Source organism: Salvia hispanica, chromosome 5 (assembly GCF_023119035.1).
Source record: "Salvia hispanica cultivar TCC Black 2014 chromosome 5, UniMelb_Shisp_WGS_1.0, whole genome shotgun sequence".
Classification (NCBI taxonomy): Eukaryota; Viridiplantae; Streptophyta; class Magnoliopsida; order Lamiales; family Lamiaceae; genus Salvia; species Salvia hispanica.
In genome coordinates this window covers 10,246,402-10,268,814 of record NC_062969.1, presented here as the reverse complement: position 1 = coordinate 10,268,814, position 22,413 = coordinate 10,246,402, and the positions used below count along the sequence as shown (strand labels likewise).

General features: G+C 35.1%; 1 protein-coding gene and 1 long non-coding RNA gene across 2 annotated transcripts; one reads left to right on the top strand and one right to left on the bottom strand.

The window, feature by feature from the left end:
• Positions 1-1,870: 1,870 nt before the first annotated feature.
• LOC125186169 (dirigent protein 21-like) lies at positions 1,871-21,435 on the bottom strand. The gene is made up of 2 exons (XM_048082513.1): positions 20,788-21,435; positions 1,871-2,026 (listed from the first exon to the last, which is right to left on the bottom strand). The coding sequence occupies exons 1-2, from the start codon at positions 21,351-21,353 to the stop codon at positions 1,996-1,998; spliced, it is 597 nt and encodes a 198-aa protein (XP_047938470.1). The 5' UTR covers positions 21,354-21,435; the 3' UTR covers positions 1,871-1,995.
• On the top strand, positions 4,893-6,741 carry LOC125186170. The gene is made up of 3 exons (XR_007170370.1): positions 4,893-5,078; positions 6,071-6,167; positions 6,260-6,741. It is a non-coding gene; the product is annotated as an uncharacterized LOC125186170 (long non-coding RNA).
• Positions 21,436-22,413: the final 978 nt, after the last annotated feature.

Sequence of the window (22,413 nt, the reverse complement as noted above, 5' to 3'; positions counted from 1 at the left end):
ACTAATTTTATATTCGAATTAGTTCGAACTTTATGATAGCAGCCGGGAGTGAGAAATATATCAAGACTCTTTTTGTCACACTTTCAAATCAGTATACTTTTTGTTTGTATTAAGACTACATTCACATGGATGAGTAGATAACAACTGCATTTATGAAATACTCTATACTACATAAATAAAACTCAATCAAACCATATTTAATAATGTAATTTTATATCCAAATTGACTTGAAATGAGCCAGTTTTTATGCATCAATTTAGGACTATATATCGTCGTCATAGGTTTTTAGGTATTTATAAGAAGGGCTAATATCAAGAAAATACACCAACTATAGCTTAATTTATATTTTCATCATCAATTTTACGTGCAAAAATACATAAAACTTTTTTTTTTGTAGTCAACATTCACGTATAAAATATTCTAGCAAAATTAAATATTACATGTCCAGTGACAATTTTTAATGATATGGAAATGACATGATAAAAATTAGGTTTAAAATAGCAATTACTATTACAATATCATTGTGGTCATTACTTTGATGTATTTTTTTTTTATTTAATTACAAAACTGGGTATTATGTGACGAAACAACGTGGTTTTGGCCTAGTTAGAAATTTTGACATGCCACCTTAGACCAAAACAACATTGTTTTGGACATTCCGGCATGTCACATTGGACTCAATTTGGCCAAAAGTTGATTTTATTAGAAATTTTCCGCACAATAAAAGTTCATGTTTTTTTCTCTTTAATAAGGTACGTGTATGACTCATTATCCACTAACGTTATTCCATTCACATTTTCTTTCTATATCTCATACTCTACCAGTTATGCTTTAAATTTATTGTCATCCTAGAAATGTCTATTTTTATGGGTCATATGGTATATTATACTGTAGTAAAAATTACTTTCTTATTACTAACAAAGATATCCAGATGAAGCTCATCCATCGACATATAATATCTTTTTCACTCACTACCTATATATTAAAACCTCAAAAATGATAGAACCACTCCAATATATGAATAAATTGTTGGAGGTCTAGCTTAATTTACCTGCAACTGTTAGGCCATCTCTATTGTACACTATATTCAAACTCAATTTTTTTAATAAATGTCATACTCAAGTAGTAGTTACATTCCAATTATTGATATTTCGATGTCGTCAAAGTACATAACCCTGGATATTGAATTTTATTATTTTAACGGGAAAATGCATATATATTTGGAATCAACTCATATTTAGTTAGCATTAATATACATATAATGTGAAAGACGGATCACCAATTGCAACGAACACAAACGGAAATCAAGCGCAAGAATCAAAAGACACAGCACATACGTGGTTCGGCCAATGAAGCCTACATCCACTGAAGAACTCGAGCACTTTGTATTGATATTGAAATGAGGATTACAGATGTACAAGAACTGAAATTTCACACAGAACTTTTCACAAACACAAGCTGACCACAACTGAAACTCGACAGAGAATCAACTAACCAATGCGATGTGAGAACACCTAGAACCGAGCTGCACTTTCCGATCACTAAGATCACCCCACAGCCTTCTTCTCCGACTGAATCTTGAACCAGCTCTCGAAGGTGTATTGCTCACTGAATGTGTGTAATTTCTCTCTTAACTTTTCGTCACTCTTCTAGAATGGGTATTTATACTCAGCCCCAAAATAGAAAAAAATCATGAGCTATAATCAGATGCAACGCGCCCTCACATACACCTCACTTATTTAATTGATGTTGTGAGATGCACAAAGCTAACATATAACATAGGAGTAGAATATAGTATGCATGTGTTCCTTATTTTTTGTGTGTTATCTAAATTCAAATTTAAAATTTCTACTAGAATCCGTGCAAGCAGTTGACTAAACTGGCAAATGATAATTATTCATCCATACAAATGTATAGGAAAAGACGAAAGGGTTTTAGCCACAGATGCAAACGCAATTTAAAACACAATCTGAGTGGAAATTCACAATTCCCTCATCACATTTGACTGAGTGTTCCACTATAGGTGGTGTAGATGTTGTAGTCCAACACCGATATGTTTGTTCCGGTTGAATTAGTCTTTTGAATTGCGTATCCACGTGCAAATCGGAAAACTCCAGTCCCGCCGGCGACCACGAGCTCCCGCTCAGCCAGGCCGATCTCGTTCCGGCCGAGAATGCTGAGTGTGCTGCCCGCGTAGGGACCCGCCGAGAAGTAGAGGTTGAGGTTCACTGCGATGGCGAGCGTGTTTAGGTCGGCTCTCGTGAGGAGCCCCTGAAGGCGCCCGAGCGCTTCCGAGTCGCCCTCCGGCCCGGCCGTGACGAGGTCGTCGATGACACGGACTTTTCCAAAGCCCGTCTTCGAGGTGGCGGTGATGGAGGCTTGCGCCACGTCGTACGTAGTGGTGTTGGGGTGGTTCACGCCGAGATCCTGGACAAAGACACGGAAATTCGCGATACTTTGTTTTCCAAAGCCGCGAGGGAATTCTGCGAGTTCCTCCACGACAAGGCCTTGCTTTCTAGCGTCCACACTGAACGTGGAAGCTAGCAAGCATGAGAGTGTTAGTAACACACCAATTGAGGCTAGCTTTGCCATGTTTGTTTATTTATGGCTGATTTAAACTTAGATGGAGATATGGGAATTTTATGGTTTGATTGATTTCGTATTTAGAGAGGGGTTTATATAAAGGTATTGAACTAATATTAAAAGGACTTGTGCTTATTCATTTCGGAGAAATTTCTCTAGCTTCATAGTTAGAAATAATAACTTTTGTCTGTCTTGTGATCTTATAACTACTATTGTAACTACTCAATTGAAAATGTTTATAATAGGACCATATGGAATATAAAATTCATTTCACAGTCTATGATCAACGAAAAGATGTAAACTCAAACTTACAAACACTAAAACATAAACTTAATCAACTTGGCGCACGTCAACTTTCACGTCATATTGGATTACTACGATAAATTTCCCCCTAATAATTAAATATAACTACTACACGAATTGATCAATTTAGTGTTTAGTCTTGGTAGTTGCTACTATTACAATATTATTAAAATGCCATAGGGTGCATCGTATCAAGCTCTTTGACTCGTGTTATAATGCACGGAACAAAGATGTCATTATTGACTGTTGTGACTCACCCTCAGGCTGCTAAAGCAAAAATATTCGATTTTACATGAAAAATTGATAAGTGGTCCTAGGTAATTAGATTAATAGTAATTGAATTACGTGGAAATTGTGAAAACCCCACCATAAATTATTTAAAAATACTTAAATTTCAAATTGTGAAAAATATCTCAACAATATTTTACGCTATTTAAAAATATCTCAAATTGTGAAAAATATCTCAATGTGTTTTGTATATTTGGAACTGTTCCTCCGTCCACGAAACATATCACAAAAAATGAAATACTACAAAAAAATAAATAAAACGCCCAATAAATTTCAGCCTATTACGGTTCATAAGTCCAATTTGAAAATAAACCCATAAAATTATAGACAAACAAAGAGAACAATTCCCCACACACATGTAGAGTTTCTCAGCCCAACACAGACATCGCGTGGGTGCTGAAGGTGGCGCGTGAGTTGTTAACGTAGATTCTTCGGAGGCTATGAATAATTTTTTAGGCTACCAAAGAAGTGGAAACAGTTTAAAGAACCACTAAGTCAATTTTAACGAGCATGTCCGAGCACTATAGTGCTCTCCACTAAGTAATGGACTCATTCCCTACAATTTACATCTCTTGTTCTAATTTTTTGATAACTAAATCTGCTCAGTAAATTGGATGATTATTTATATAAAAAAATATACTCTTCATTCCATGCTACTCATATGTTTTAGATAGTAAATTAAGGATTGAATAATAAAGTGTAATTAAATTAGTATAATAAGAGAACAAATATATTAACTCCATTATCTTAATTAAATGCCCTAATTTTTACTTAAAATAGAAATATTGCAAGTGGTTTGGGACTGGCCGGAAAATATAAGTGCGAGTAGTATGTGACATGGCACATGTAAGTATTGTTAAATAGAGGAATGCATATTGTTTAGGTCGATTAATTTAATACTCCTAATTATGGAGTATTACTGAGTGTTTGGTCAATATGTATTTTTGCTACATTTCTTTTTGAGTAAAATTCATAGCAAAGTATGGTAATCCCTACAAGCCACTAATGTTGTTTGAGCGTTTACATTTATAATGAAAAAACACTATCATAATCATACTCTTTCATACTGACATAAGTATGATCTTTCTCCGGTTTCAAAATTGGACCAAGCTGGCTAATTGGATCGGCTCGATCGATTTGCACAATAAACCAGTCAGTTAGAACCATTTTCAATTTGATAAAATTGTCCAGTTCGACCATAAACCGTCTGGCCGGTTCAACTAATTTTTTATTTTCTAAAAACTGCTCCATCCGTCCCTGAAAAATAGCCTCATTTTGCAATTTTGCGATATCCACAAAAAATAGTTTCATTTCTAAAAATGGAAAGTTTATCTCTCCTACTTTTCTCACTTTTTCTCCTCTCTCATACTTTACCTACTTTTTCTACCTATTTTTCTCATTTTCTCTCTTAATTTACCAATTTATCATTAAAGCTCGTGTCGTCCATAGATGAGACTATTTTTTAGACCGGAGAGAGTATTAAGCATTAAAATCTTTTGCTTTTTAAAAAAATATTAAATCTCATCGTATAAGAAAACGATGTATCATATTTTAAAAGATTAGTGATATCGTAATTTGAGAATTTAAAACAGATGGTTTCACTGAATTTTGTATTAATTTTGATTAATTTATTTATAAATGTATAAACTCGTGAATTCAATGTTATCAGGAATTAAAATATGTATTCTAGTATATTTTTCCTTTAGCATGCATTACACTGCAATATTTATAGTATAATATACATATAGTATAATGTGAACCGTTGCAGGCGAAATTTGGTCGTCGCTGGTGTGCAAGTCTACAATCGCAGGAGTCGGACTCTTTTCAATTCTGGTGTCGGATTCTTCTCAATTCCGGTGTCGGACTGTTTTCAATTCCCGTTCCTTTGCACTACATTCGTACGGGTATGTCGAATTGTCGATTTTCTGGTTCGATCTGTTGGCAGTGAATGTGAATTTGTTGTTGATGTTTGAATTTGACTCCGATTTGAAGAAATTTGTCTCTGCATGTGTAGCTTTACAATGGGCACAGCCGAATTGCATTGTTTTGAAGCTCGATTTGTTGGGGAATGCTTTGAATATGCGAATTGTGGGGATTTTTTTGTTGCATACTATCTGGATTTGTGCCAACCTTGCGAATTTGTTTTCGATAACTCTGGGTTGTAGAGTTTATTTGGTCCTGCATCCTCCATTGTTAATCAATTTTAAGATAGCTTAGTTGCCGTTCCGTGCTGTTGTTTTAGTTCGAATATGAGCTTCTATGGATTGTGATCTATTGGTTTAAGATTAGATAATTTTATTTCGCCGTAGTTCCTTGCTTCTGTTATTTAAGCAAAGTTTGAAAATTTGCATATGTTTTTGAGTTTGTCATGAATATTTGATTTGGGCCAGCCTAAAAAAAAGTCACTCCAATGAGAGGAGATATTGTGCATCTAACTGTACTCTATTTTGTGCTTGTATGTTGCAGTTCGTAAGTAACCTACGAGTTCGAATTTGAGCTTTCGTGGATTGCAATCTGTTGGTTTAAGATTAGAATATGTTATTGGTCTGGTTGTTTAAGATTTGGAATATGTTATTGCCGTAGTTCCTTGCTTCTGTTTTTGAGCAAAGTTTGTAAAGTTGCATATGTTTTTGACTTTGTCTTGAAATTCAGAATTAGAGATGAATGTATTGGGATGAATGCGGATTTGAGTTTTACTGATTTGGAACTAACAAGTTACCAACGAAATTGGTGAAAATCGGAGAAGTAGAGTAACTTGAAGTTGCTAATTGAGTGTGAATTCGCAAACGAGAATAGTTTGTTTAGTAGCAATTCGAGTACTTAAATCCGAGAATAGTTTGTTGTATGTTCAGGAGTAGTTACCTAGTGTTACATTTTTGTGTCAATTTTATTTCAGTCTGTAGGCTGAAGGATCCTCAGCAGAGTCGATCACTGCCCTTGCTAAAATAAATATAGTCAAGAGGAGGATGGAAGCTGCATATGAGACATTGCAGGTCTAGTTATGATTTAAATTTCTTATTTAGGACTCTCTCAGCTGATGGATGTTTCTTGTTGGTCAGTGGAAGTTTTTTCTGTTGTTGAACAGGATGCTGCTGGATTAACACAACTAAGCTCAACTGTGGAGGATGTATTTGCCAGTGGCGATCTCCCATGAGCTGCAAATACGTTGGCTAACATGAGACATTGTCTTGCTGCTGTTGGGGATGTATTCTTTTCCTAACCCATGCAATTGTTTCGTTTGTTGCTGAGAATCTGCGAAAGAGCATCGCTCATGAATTTGGGATGATTAGGTTGCTGAATTTACTTGCACAGATGAAAGGGTAATTTAGTCAGATTGGATTTTGTTTCCTTCACACCCTGCTTGAACCAAACACTAGATATAAGCCCAATCAGTCTACATGGGCTGAACCAAACAATGTATGAGTCTATCAGCCAAATTAGGAAAGCCCATTATCAATGGGATCATGTTAACATTAGTGGTGGCTACCAGACGCGCCCTTACACGATAACGACGCAAGCATAAGCATGATAACATTCAACCATTAATTGATTTGAATGATGATCTAATTCTCCGATGATCTCACCAAATGCAAGTCCAATTTTCCGACGTAGCTCACATAAAGAGTGTATTCCATAACGGCGTAGAGCCTCTCGACGTCGTAGGAATACGTTGATGAGAGCGCATAGCCACGCGCCAGCCGGAAAACTCCCGTGCCACCAACCACAGGCATCTCCCTCTCCTCGTTCATCACCTCATTGTGGTCGAGCATCGTGAGCGAGCTGCCGGCATACTCTCCCGTTGTGAAGTAGAAGTTGAGATACATCGCCTCGCCGGAGACTTGGAAGTCGGCGGATATTGTGAGCCCTTGCACTTTTCCGATGACCTCCGAGTCGAGGCCGGGCCCCGTGGTTAGGAGTTCATCGCACACGTGAATCTCCCCGAAGTCGGTCGGGGAGGTCTTGGAAATGGAGGATGTTGCCACCACGTAGACGGTGGCGTTCGGGCCACCACCGGCCCGGAAATTTGGACGTAGAAGTGGAGCACGGCGGCGTTCTCGGTGGCGAGGTTGGCTACTTTTTTGGACCATGATTCTTTATTGGCAACCCTAATTGCCCTAGCTAGGAATAAAAATGAAATTATGAATGTGATACAAAATATTAACTTAGCCATAATTTTGTATCGAAATTTTGAACTATTTTTTTCAGACTAATTTGATTATGTAGCAGGTTTCTATGTAGGTATATATTGTAGAAAGTGGCGAACAAAACATGCATGAATAAAGCATATTAGAAAAGCGTATACACATATATATATTATATATTAAAAAATGGAGTAAGTAGGATACAGAAGATGATGTTTGTAAATATGCAGGAAAAAGAAAGATTAATTAATTTGAAATTCTTAAAATAAAAGAGTGAGAAAAGTAAGCAAAAAAAATTAGCATAAGATTAAGTAATGTTAAAATATTACCCCCTCCGTCCCAATAATTTGGGATACTTTGACCCGGTACCGGTTTTAAAAAATCTAATGAAAAGTGATTTGAAAAAGTTGATGGGATGTGAGTCCTACTTTTAAAGTATTAGTTTTATAATAAAGTGTGAGTATGAATGAGTGAAGAGCCCTAGGATGAAACTTTGTGTTTAGAAGCTAATGACGGCTAGCGAAAGCGTGTTCTTAAAAATAATGAAGAAAACCCTCGGTCCAGGAAATCCGCTAGACACTGGGTCTAGGAACTCAGAGAACCTTGAGCTACCTGTCGTCGGGCACACAATCACTTCCTTAACTCCCTCTTCAAAAAAAAACCCTCAACCCACTTTACCTAGGAAAACTAGTACGTGGAAGTAGGGATCGAATCCACAGAGATGAATGCGCAAGTAAACATGCTCAAAGACTTGGGGACTATATTTTTTTGTTGGCTGCTGCCACGCAATTTTAGGGTTGAGCTTTAATTCCTAGACTTGGTAATTGAAATATACTATTCTAACTGCTAGATCTAGACAGAAACTTAGATATATGCATATTAAGGGAAATGGAGCGAGACAATTGCTAGATAAAACGAACAGTTTCCTAGATTAACCTAGACCTGAGAAAACAACTAAACGTGGGGACCATTTTCTGAAAAGGTAGAGTACGATTGAAAAGCTGCAAAATAACTAACTAGAGGACTAACTAACAATGACATCATCTTCTCCAACATTTATCATGAAACAACCAGTTAAAACAGAGCAAGGACGAAAATCAAAGCAGACGGAATTAAAAGCGACAAAATCGAAGAACAGTTAAAACTAAAGCAGATCTACGGCTACTAGACGAGGTAAAACGAGAATGCAGAATTTAAACAACTAAATGAAACACAAACATGCAGATCCAACCACGAGAGGCTTAATCCACTCCGGATCCAAGACATCCACAACAACCAAACACCATTACCATCTCCGATCCTCACTGATTCACGTAAATTCAACCTATTAACTACAGATTTCTTATAACAGCTTCAAAACTCCGATCAACCAACAAAGATCAGCAAATCAAACCCAAAAACAACACAATAAGATAAACAAAACATAAACAAACATATTCATAGCAAAATACGAGATATCCAACGATAGAAACAACGCCAAACCCGAGCCTCGAACAGTGAGGACTCGACGAGTACCAAAAACAGACAGAAATTTAAAGACAATTGCTTCTTCGCCTCCGTAGAGACGGTGTTGCACCCAAACTTCCGATGAAACGAGAATCCCCCTAAACTTTCCCCCAAGTGTGTAAAAAAACTAAGCTAGGAGCTGGAAAAAGTGATGATCAAGTCTTTCTTTTTTAATGTAGATTGTGTGCTCCTTTTTATAGCGTATAGAGCTTCTAGACTGTTCTTGTGATTCCTTTTTTGCCCTCCAAGCGATGCTCCTCAGTCTAGTGGCTCTTCATCCTTCTGCTCAATTTTCCTTGTCAGCTTCCTTCACCAGGCGATCTTTGTAATCCTCCTGGGCTGACATTTTCTTTACACACCTGGCTCAAAAAGGTTTGTTAGACCTGGGAAACTGCAGAATTTAACCTTATAACCAATGCATGAAATTGGTCTTATCAATGAGTTAGTGGAATATAGGATCCACTACCAAAAATGATAAAGTGAAGTGGGACAAATTATATGGGACGGCCCAAAATAGAATATTGGATCATATTATCTGGGACGGAGGGAGTAGTTACCTAGCTAGTAAATTTTCATTTTAGATAATATTTGAAATGAGATATCCATATGAAGAAATATGATCTGTTATGGATGGAATACTCTGCTTTTACAAGTCAAATTTCGATAACACGTCAAAAGATAAGGAGCACATTACTAAATATTAACGCTATACATGTAATCAGCTAGGGGTGGGGATTCGGTTCCGACCGAACCAATTAGTCGGTTAACCGAATCCCGTTTTTTCCAAAATCTAGAATTGAAATCGCACCTTTTGTCGGTTCGGTTCCTCGAGAAATCGATCGGTTCGATCTGCGGTTTCCACCGCAGTCCGCAGGAACCAGACTAAACTAGCAGCTACTTTTGTTAAAATTGAGATAAAATATTAATAAATATACATATTTCTTGTAGTTTAAAAAATAAACTTTGTTCATTTATATTTGAACCTGCTCAAAAATTGAACTCATAAACTAAAAATCAGCAATATCACAAACATCAGCATCGATATGAAATAAACAAACATCAAACATTAATATGTAAATAGCTAAATAAGTAATACTAATAAGTAATAAGTCATGAAATCAAAAGGACAAAAACCACGATTCCATTTCATCATCAAAAACTAAAAATCCAACAAAGTTTATAAAAATAAAGTTTAAATTCAATATAAACCATCATCATTCATCAAACTAAAAAGTCTAAAATCAATATAAACCATCATCATCCATCAAAGTAATACTCCCTCCGTTCCACAAAAGATGTCACACTTTCCTTATTAATTTGTCCCACAAAAGATGTCACATTTCCCTTTTTGGAAAAGGTTCTCTCTCACATGAATATAAAAATAATATTTTCTCTCTCCATTTAACACACAAAACAAAACCTCCTAAAATCCCGTGCCGTCCAACAAGTGTGACTTCTTTTGTGGGACGGAGGGAGTATTAAAAAATCACAATCATCAACATTCACGCTTCACTTCAAGCAATCGAAGGCGTCTCACTATTCCTTCTGCTGCAAAAACATCTTCACGCAATCAGCTCGTACCGTATATTTGCTCGGGATTTGGAACATAGGGCATATTTCTGCCATGAAAATCTTGAATCCTTCTTTCTCTATGGCTCTGAAGGGAAGTTCATCAATGATAATATATGTAACACCCTACTTTTTCGAACCCTAATTTTTGAGACGTGAATTTTTTTTCCATTAAATGCTTTTAATGCTACGAAGTATGTGGACTAAAGGATGAGTGATTTATTACATGATTCCTTGTGACCTAATTGCGAATTTGAAATTGAGATTTAGTTGAATAGTCAAACTTGTTGATGTTATGACGTGGCTATTAAATAGTCAATATTGTTGATAATATTGTGGTGAATTATTTACCTAAGGGATGAGTGAGATTTAATAGGATCATTATTTAATATTTTGAAATTTTCGATCCCTACTATTATTGGAGAGGAATTCTATTTTTTTCTTAGATTTAATTATTGCTTGGGATAATTACCTAAATTAAATCCAAAGTCCGATTATTCCTTATTTTTCTTCGTGAATTTTCGACCACCATGCCTATTATAAGGAGATTTTCGAAAATCTCCTATTTATGGGAGAGAAGATTATTTAATTATATTATTTGATCCCTTATTTGATTCATTCCATTCATTAATTTAAAGATTCTAGCAAATCTTACCATACCTCAAGGAGATCTTGCCATATCTTATTTTAGTTAATATTTAAAATTGATTACTTATGGAGGAATCAATATTCACGCCTATTTCCTATTATTGGTGGGAGAATTATTATTTTTTATTCTGCTCCGTGATATCTTTCTTCTCCGTGAGTATTTAAATAAATCCTACACATAAATTATAGGCAAAAAAAATAGCCTACTCTCTATTCTCCCCATAATTCACGCCACTTTTCCTTTCTACATGGGAGATTTTCTTTATTTTATTTTGCTCCGTGATATTTTATTCTACTCCGTAAAATACCAAACAAAATCATTAGCTAATTAAATAGCCAAGATTTCGAAAATATCTCCTATTTCTCTGCCCTAATTTACGCCATTTTTCCTTCTCCTCTACTTCACAATATTTATTTTATTTAATTGTGGAGAATCAAATCTTCCCAAATATTCTATTTTAATTACCTAGAGATTTTATAAATAGGAGAGAAAAACCCTAACCCTAACACCACAAAATTTTTGCCCCACCCCATATCACACGCCCCTTTCTCTTCTCCACACCCCATATCACACGCCCCTTTCTCCTCTCCACTATCTCTCAGTTTTCTTCTACTTTTCTCCAATAATTCTTCATCTTTTGAGAAGAATTAGAGTTTGAGCCTCAAGAATTGTTGAAGAATCAAGTCTCTGCTTTGTTTCTACCGTTTGTTTTGGCAAGAAAAGGTACCTATATATTAATCTTTCTCCATCTAATCGATTAATCGGTATTCTTGAATCCTCATGCATTTAGATTGAGTGAAAGTGGGATAAATGGTATATAGGAAGTGTGTGTGCATGTGTGCGTGTGTGTGTGTGCGTGCGTGCGTGTGTGTGTGATGTAACATCTCGGAATTTAGAACCCTAATTTTAGAGCCCTAAAATTTATTATTGATGACGTGGAGTCGAGAATGCATTTATTTTATGTGATGATATGGTCGAGTTGAGTCTAGGGTTTGCGTTGGGAGTTTGAAAAGTCAAACTTGCTTATTTAATGATGTGGCATGTGATTTATTAATTTATGAGATTATGTGGTAAATTAATTGTCTAAGGGTGAGTGAGAATATTAGAGAAAATTTCCATAAATACTTGCCACCCAATTCTTGTGATTTTCGACCCCCTTGATTTTTAGAGGAGGAATTCTATTTTTCCGGATTTAATTTAATTCTTGGGATATTTATCCAAATTAAATCCAAGACCCAATTATTTCCTTATTATTAAGGAGGAAAGATCGACACCCCCTTGTGCCTTGTGATTTTCGAAAATCTCCAATATAAGGAAGGGAGTATTATTTTTATTTTAGTTAACCCCTTATTTGATATCCTTCCATACCTAGAATTAAAATATTCTACCAAATCTTTCCATACCTCAAGAGATCTTGCCTTACCTTATTTTAGTTAATATTCAAAAATCCATACCTTATTTAAAAAGGGCTACTACACGCCTCTTTTGACTCCAAGTTGGGAGAATTCTTATTTTTATTTTTGCTCCGTGATATTTTATTCTACTCCGTAAAATATACCAAAACAAAGTCTTGGCTATTTTAGAAGCCTAATTTTCAAAAACTAGGAGATTTGCCCTAGGATCTATTTTTGTTAATTCTTCTTCCCTACTTCATAATATTTATTTATTTAATTGTGGAGAATAGAATCTTACCAAATATTCTAAAGATCTTATTGGACTCTATAAATAAGAGCCAAAACCCCTAACCCTAGCCCCCATATTTTCGCCTCCTACCCCATAATTCTCGCCCCCTCTCATCTTCCATTCTCTCTCAATTTCCTTCTACTTTACTCCAATAATCCTCCATCCCTTTTGAAGAATTGAAGTTTGATCCAAGAATTTTGAAGAAAAGAGTCCAATACTTAATTTCTACCGTTCGTTTTCTCTCTTAAGGTATTTTTATATTCATCTTCTTGATTCTACTCGATTCCTCTTCTTTCTAACCGATTAATCGGTCTTCTTGAACCCTCATGCATCTTGGTTGAGTACAAGTGGGATAAAAGGGATGTGAGAATATGTATGTGTGTGTGTCGTGTATGTGTGTGTGGCGTGTGTGTGTGTGCGACGTGTGTGTGTGTGTGTAGTATTGGTGTAGTGTGTGTTTGATGGCTAAATATTCTTGTGTGATAAAACATGATCTTGATTGATTAGTAATGATAAGATAAGTCGATGGGAAAAGGGAAAAGTGTTGAGACATGCATGAGTAAGAGTAGTGTTGAACCTAATTTGTGATATGTGCCTATGTGATTAAAAGGTGAAACCCTAGCCTATGTTTACTTCTTTGGAGTCCGTTCGGGTAGCAGCCGCCGCATTTATTGTACCCTAGGAGGGCGGGCTGTTACATGTGACGTGTGGATAACACTCATGTGTGACATAAGTTGATGTTAGATCTAAGATTTTTGAGTGTATAAACTTATATGATGAATATGTCTTGGTTTGAATGATAAACGTAAACTGGATCGGTGGGAAAAAGGGGAACCATTGGGACATGCATGATTTAGGAGTTGATGTTGAAGCTAATACATGATATGTGCATATGTGATTAAAAGGTGAAACTCTGGTTGCGAAGCCGGATAACAAAAGAGGGAATCATACTTGTAACCTAAGCAGTCAAGGTGGACTTTATTCTTAAACTCTTTTATGTTGCAAAATTTATGAAAGTGGAGAGACAAGGGTGGTTTAAACTGTTATGCCATGCCTGTGATTGTTTTGATGATGTTGTGCGCCTGATGCCTAGTTTGAGAGTTCGCTCCATTGGGCTATAGGGCTATGGATATGTATAAACGAATTCGTGTCTGAGTAGGGCCGCAAACCCTACCAAACTAGTGTACACGGTGGGATCGGGAGCCGTCCTTGCTAGTCGTCCGGTCTCGTGGGCGAAAAGTGTGGCCACACTTTCGTCGCACCATGGTAATGTTGTGATTGTGGAAATTGATGAGGAATTGGGGAGTTTGTTTGACTGGCCAGTCTATGAAAATATTTTTGTGATACTCGATGATATTTATTTTGATAATTACAAACTCGAGTTTACTATGGTAAGGGTGACATAACTATTAAAATGTTTTGGCAACGAGTTCACTGGGTATTTCAAAATACTCAGCCCTGCATGTGTTTTCTTTATGTGCAGGTTGAACGGCGACGAGCGGTGGCGGGTGTTGAGCCCATTAATAAAATAAGATGGATATTTTGAACTTCGAGTGTAGTTGTGTCTTCATACATAGCTTCACTTTCTCTTGGTTGCTTCCGCTAAATTTTTGAAACTTATTAGTATCATTTGGTTGTTTGAACTTATTCCTTTTGAATTAGAAGATGGAGACATATTGTGCTTTTGTTGAATTTATGTCAAACCCTTGACTTTTGATCATAGTTTATGGTATCTATTCTTCATTGATTTTCTTGGTCAAACCGTTGACTTATTGCTTTGATAGCTTGTTTAATACCTTGGTCAAATCTCTTTAAATGAAACCCTAGTCTATGTTCTTATTGCTTTTAAGTCCGCCTTGGTAGCAGTCTCCATATTTATTATACCCTAGAAATCCGGGCTGTTACAATATACTTGCATAAAGCTATCCTAGACTCAGTTTGATTGAATTTCCAACTACTTAGGAGCCCCGATCCTTCTTGGCTGAGCTTCATTTGAGTCTTTCCAACTTGTTGTTTCTTCAAACACGAAGCATGATGTTTCCACATTGCAGAGGTGCCGTTCAACTTCAAATCAGCAGCGATCAACTTGCCACACATCTTACATTTTCTTTTTCTAACTTCCACGGGAGGATCTACTGCATGAACAAAAGTTTTCTCAAATTCATCCCACACATTAGGTCTCTTTGTCGTTGCTCATGTCTTACGTTCCATCTGCAGAATTCACGACTTCAAAGTTCAATGGTTAAACATCAAAATGTTAAATATAAAATATTATTGGTAGACCTACATATGATTTTAGTAATAGTTAAACTATATTTGATTAATTTCTATCACAATTCACAAACATACACTAAAAGTGGCATATGACTAAGAAATCATATTGGCATAATATTATTGATTCCATCACCAACATACACGAATAAATTTATATTACATGATAACAAATTACAAAATCTAATTTAATCATCTAATCTTGAACAACACATATAAATCCCTCACACTAATTACCTCCTTCACTAATCTATCTCACCAACAATAATTCCTAACCTATGCAACATAAGTTAAATAATTTAATATAGCACATATATTAAATAATTCCTAATCTGCTAATTGCCTAATCTGTTAGTATTGTACACATGTACAACAACATGCATGAAGAGAAGTTTTACTTTTCTAAAACCAAAATAATAAAATTAAAATAAATATATAAAAATTAAATATTACGGTTCTAACCTTTCGGTTCTCGGTTAACCGAGAACCAAGATTAACTTAAATTTAATAATCGGGACTGAACCTTAACCTTATTTTTTCGGACCGAGAACCGAGAACCGTTCCCCACTGATCAGCAACTAGATAGTACTAGTATGGTTTAATTTACCAAAAATATTTCTATATCCAGGTATTAAGTACTTTGACGACTACTAAATAAAGAGAGAAAAAATAGGAGAAAGAAAAAAAAATCATTTAGATAATTTTTTGAAATGCGAAATATGAATAAAGATGATCTTACGACGGCGAACAGAGTATATGATACTGAGAATTGAATATATATAAAATAGTAAATGCCAAAATTGATTCTGAACATATGCCAATTTTACAATTTTGGTCATATATTTTATCTTTTAAATTTTTGCATCTTTAACATTTCAACTTGGATCACAATTGGTCATTTACTAACAATTCCATCAATTTTTAAACGATTTTAACTCGATTTTGACCGATTTTTAAATGGTTTTAACCCGAATGAAACTGTTAAAACCATCAAAATCGGGTTAAAACCATTTAAAAAATTGGCAGAATTGTTAGTGTAGGACCAATTGTGATATGAGTTGAAATGTTCAGGATACAAAAGTTCAAAAGATAAAGTATAGGACCAAAGTCATAAAATGAGCATATGTTCAGGACCAATTTTGGTCTTTACTCTATGTAAAATTATGGAATTTGTACTGAAATTAATTACATTTCAAAAATAAATGATAGTATTAAAATTTTATCATATCATATTATTCCAAACATATGCTTGTGCTATGATTTTTTATCAGTTATTTTTATTTCATATGGGCCAATTTTTTTTTTTTTTTTTTCTAGTCATGGGCCATGACATGGATTTTTTTTTAGATTTTATGCTCGCTCTCATATTGATAGTCACATATGATCTCATGTCCAAAATGACTTTTGAATTCTCAATCTATGAAATTAAAAATAGTATAGCAGCCTGCAGCATGCATGTGCGATGATTGATTTTATTCGTAATAATTCATTTCATTGGATTATGTCATGAGTGGATAACAGGTCACATTGACTAAATTATTCTTAGACATTAATGATTGGTTTTGAGGCTATTTTATACGGCATGAGATTTATGCGGCTTTATTTTATAGCATAGGTACGAAGTATTTCATTTTCGTTACGTACTTCATATAAATAAGAATCAAGAAAAAAATGTTTATATTTTGTAATTTTAGTATATGTAGCTAAACTTTTTTTTATTCAAAAGAAGAGCTTAAGCCAATAAATCAGCTGAGTATAGCATGTACAATACAAGCTGCCATCAATAAATTCTAGTAGTACTACAGAAGGAAACAATTAATTAAGGTCGTACAAAGATTCAAACACCACTTAGAACAATTCACACGTATACTAGACTTTACAACAACAACAACAATTACAGAAATAAAACATATATATCTCAATCAAACTTTCTACTCAAAAGTCTCAAACTCGAACCCAAACAAACATAAACACAAGAATTAAGAATTAAGATTGGACAGCCAAAAGACATGAAGTCGAAAGAGCAAAACACAAAACACATATAACAGGTCGATGAGCTCTAGAAATCTACGATACTCTCTTCAATATCAATTTAGCTATTTTTGTTTGATTTTGTAATGGTTGTTCACGTCTTATAAACCCGCACAAAAATATATCAGCTCATGAAAGATTTAAATTCGAGATCTTGATGTTAATATTAACCACTCTACCAGTAATCTAATAAATCAGAAAAAAAAAATTATGTGTAGGTACATCGTAGGGAGTCGCAAACAAAAGACTGAAGATAACACATGTTGCCATGACCATAATTAAATTAGCTAGAAAGTTGTTAAACAAAGGACCCGCTTGATAAAACAAAGTTTAATTTGCAAAGTGCAATAATTAATTTTTTATTCGAATTAGTTCGAACTTTATGATAGCAGCCGGGAGTGAGAAATGTATCAATCAAGACTCTTTTTGTCACACATTTTAAATTAGTATACTTTTGTTTGTATTAAATTTAAGACTACATTCACATGAATGAGTGGATAACAACAGCATTATGAATAATTTATACCACAAAAATTAAAACTCAATCAAACCATATTTAATCATGTAATTTCATATCCAAATTGACTTGAAATGAGCCAATTTTTATGCATCAATTTAAGACTATATATCGTCGTCATAGGTTTTTAGGTATTTATAAGAAGGGCTAAAAACAATAAAATACACCAACTATAGCTTAATTTATATTTTTATCATCAATTTTAAATTAGTACAAAAATACATAAAATTTTAGTTCGTAGTCAACTTTCACGGATCAAATATTCTAGCAAAATTAAATATGACATGTCCAGTGACAATTTTTCATGATACGGAAACGACATGATAAAAATTAATTTTAAAATAACAATTACTAGTATTACAATATCATTGTGTTGTAACTTTGATGGATTTTTTATATTTAATTTAAAAATTTGGGTAATAAGTGATGAAACAAGCCTAGTTAGAAATTTTGACATGCAACCTTACACCAAAACAACATCCTTTTGGACGTTCCGGCATGTGATTTGGACAAAAGTTGATTTTATAAGAAATTTTTCATACAATAAAAGTTCTATATTTTTTTGTTCTTAAATAAGGTATGACTCATTATTCAATAACGTTATCCTAATCACATTTTCTTTCTATATCTCCTACTCTACCAATGATACTTAAAAATTCTTGTCATCCTAAAAGTGTCTATAAAGGTCAAATGGTATATTAGTATTTTAGTAAAAATTACTATTAATAAAGATATCCGGATGAAGTTCATCCATGGGCAATGGAGCGAGCACAAGATTCTGGCTTGATAAATGGACTGGAAATGCTACCTAAAGTCACTCTTCCCTAGACTTTTCATGATTTCTACCCAACAATACAACTTGAGTGAGAGCATGGGCAAATGGGAAGAAAATAGATGGGTGTGGAAGCTTAAATGGAGAAGAAGACTATTTGTATGGGAGGAGGATTTGGTGAAAGATCTCTACCTAGCTGTGGATCATGACTCCATGAGTGAGAGTGCGGGGGATGTCAGACTATGGGCTTTTGACAAGTCTGGCTCTTTCTCTGTTTGAAGAGACTCATTATTTGGAGGCTTGGAGCATGGACTAAAGGATGGTGCCCCGAATTTCCTTTCTCACCGAGCCAAATGTGTGAGGACTTACTTAAAGCTAGAAGATGGACGGAGCATAATCACAGAAGCAACTCTGATAAACATAAAGGTGCATTATAGCTCGCCCTGCCTCCTAGTTAGTTGGTTGATGTTTGTTTAGGTTTTGTTCTCTTTGTTCTGCTTCAGGGGTGCATTTCATTTGCTTAGCTTGCTTTTTATGGCTTTGAGGTTTTTTTGTTGCTTGTTTTCTTGGACTAGTTTGTTGAAACTGAACTTTGGTTCCTTTGCTCACCGATCTCTAAGCGGTTTGAGCCTTTTCTTTCGTATAAAAAAAATATTAAAACCTCAAAAATGATAGAACCACTCCACTATATGATTAAATTGTTGGACGTCTAGCTTACTTTACTTGTTAGGCCATCTCTATTGTACACTATATTCAAACTCAATTTTTTAATAAATGTCATACCAAAGTAGTAGTTACATTTCAATTATTGATATTTCGATGTCGTCAGAGTACATGGCCCTGGATACTGAATTTTATTATTTTAACGAGAAAATGCATCTATGAGTGTTTTTGGGAACATGGAATTGGAGCTATGGAATTAGAATTGGAGGCTCGAACTTCAATTCCATTGTATCAAAAAAATATATAGAATTGGAATTGAATTATAATTCAAAAAATTTCAATTTCATTATTTAAATTCCATATCAAAAGTAGAAAATTAGAATTCCAAATAGTCATAAAATTAGATAGCTTCACTACCTAGTACATACATTTCACATACACTACACACATTCACACACTTCACATATTACACATTACATACATTTCACACAACACACACTACACACATTTCACACACTTCACACACTACACAAATTTTTACACATTTCCCTCATCACACACATTTCACACAATACACAAATTTCACACACTACAAACATTTCACACATTTCGCACACTACACAAATTTCACACATTTCACACTACACACACTACACAAAATACACACGCTATGTACACTATACACAAATACACATGCTACACACATTACACACAAAATACACAGACGACCCAAATTTTACACAAAATACATACACTACGCACACTATACCCAAAATACACACACTATTCACAAACCACAATTTCAAATTTGGTTCAGTTTAAACTTTTGAAAATTTTTAGTTTTTTATTCAGATCGCAAAAAAAAATCTAAAACTGGAAAAAAAAAAAACAAAATCGAATGCTTGAAATGTGTTAAATGTGTGTAAAGTGTGAAAGTGTGTGAAATTTGTGTAGTGTGTGTAGTTTGTGAAATGTGTGTAAAGTGTGAAAGTGTGTGTGCAGTGTGAAAGTGTGTGAAATTTGTGTAGTGTGTGTAGTGTGTGTAGTGTGTAGTGCGGGAAATGTGTGAAATTTGTGTAGTGTGTGTAGTTTGTGAAATTTGTGTAGTGTGTGTAGTGTGTAAAGTGTGTGAAATGTGTGTAGTATGTTGAAATGTGTGGTGTGTGAAATGTGTGTAGTGTGTGAAATTTGTGTAGTGTGTGTAGTGGGTGAAATGTGTGTAGTGTGTGAAATATGTGTAGTGCCGGAAATGTGTGTAGTGTGTGTAGTATGTGAAATGTGTTAAATTTGTGTAGTGTGTGTAGTGTGTGAAATGTGTGTAGGCGGTGTGTGTGAAGTGTGTGTATAGCATGTGTATTTTGTGTGAAGTGTGTTTGAGTGTGTATTTTGTGTATATAGTGTGTGCACAAATTATTCAAATTCAATTTCATATCAATTACTTCACTTTACCAAACATAGGATTTGGAATTGAATTAGAATTCAATTTCTTCCAATTCAATTCCATCAAATTCCAATTCCAATTCCAATTCCAATTCCGTGTAGCAAACGGAGCCTATATATATTTGGAATCAACTCCTATTTACTCAGCATTAATATACATATAACGTATATAGTATGTGTTCCTTATTTTTTGGCGTGTTATCTAAATTCAAAAATTTTAATAAATCCATTCAATCAGTTGATTAAACTGGCAAAAGATAATTATTCATCCATACAAATGTAAAGGAAATACAAACGCAATTTAAAACACAATCTGAGTGGAAATTCACAATTCCCTCATCACATTTGACTGAGTGTTCCACTATAGGTGGTGTAGATGTTGTAGTCCAACACCGATATGTTTGTTCCGGTTGAATTAGTCTTTTGAATTGCGTATCCACGTGCAAATCGGAAAACTCCAGTCCCGCCGGCGACCACGAGCTCCCGCTCAGCCAGGCCGATCTCGTTCCGGCCGAGAATGCTGAGTGTGCTGCCCGCGTAGGGACCCGCCGAGAAGTAGAGGTTGAGGTTCACTGCGATGGCGAGCGTGTTTAGGTCGGCTCTCGTGAGGAGCCCCTGAAGGCGCCCGAGCGCTTCCGAGTCGCCCTCCGGCCCGGCCGTGACGAGGTCGTCGATGACACGGACTTTTCCAAAGCCCGTCTTCGAGGTGGCGGTGATGGAGGCTTGCGCCACGTCGTACGTAGTGGTGTTGGGGTGGTTCACGCCGAGATCCTGGACAAAGACACGGAAATTCGCGATACTTTGTTTTCCAAAGCCGTGAGGGAATTCTGCGAGTTCCTCCACGACAAGGCCTTGCTTTCTAGCGTCCACACTGAACGTGGAAGCTAGCAAGCATGAGAGTGTTAGGAACACACCAATTGAGGCTAGCTTTGCCATGTTTGTTTATTTATGGCTGATTTAAACTTAGATGGAGATATGGGAATTTTATGGTTTGATTGATTTCGTATTTAGAGAGGGGTTTATATAAAGGTATTGAACTAATATTAAAAGGACTTGTGCTTATTCATTTCGGAGAAATTTCTCTAGCTTCATAGTTAGAAATAATAACTTTTGTCTGTCTTGTGATCTTATAACTACTATTGTAACTACTCAATTGAAAATGTTTATAATAGGACCATATGGAATATAAAATTCATTTCACAGTCTATGATCAACGAAAAGATGTAAACTCAAACTTACAAACACTAAAACATAAACTTAATCAACTTGGCGCACGTCAACTTTCACGTCATATTGGATTACTACGATAAATTTCCCCCTAATAATTAAATATAACTACTACACGAATTGATCAATTTAGTGTTTAGTCTTGGTAGTTGCTACTATTACAATATTATTAAAATGCCATAGGGTGCATCGTATCAAGCTCTTTGACTCGTGTTATAATGCACGGAACAAAGATGTCATTATTGACTGTTGTGACTCACCCTCAGGCTGCTAAAGCAAAAATATTCGATTTTACATGAAAAATTGATAAGTGGTCCTAGGTAATTAGATTAATAGTAATTGAATTACGTGGAAATTGTGAAAACCCCACCATAAATTATTTAAAAATACTTAAATTTCAAATTGTGAAAAATATCTCAACAATATTTTACGCTATTTAAAAATATCTCAAATTGTGAAAAATATCTCAATGTGTTTTGTATATTTGGAACTGTTCCTCCGTCCACGAAACATATCACAAAAAATGAAATACTATGAAAAATAAATAAAACGTCCAATAAATTTCAGCCTATTACGGTTCATAAGTCCAATTTGAAAATAAACCCATAAAATTATAGACAAACAAAGAGAACAATTTCCCACACACATGTAGAGTTTCTCAGCCCAACACAGACAGCGCGTGGGTGCTGAAGGTGGCGCGTGAGTTGTTAACGTAGATTCTTCGGAGGCTATGAATAATTTTTTAGGCTACCAAAGAAGTGGAAACAGT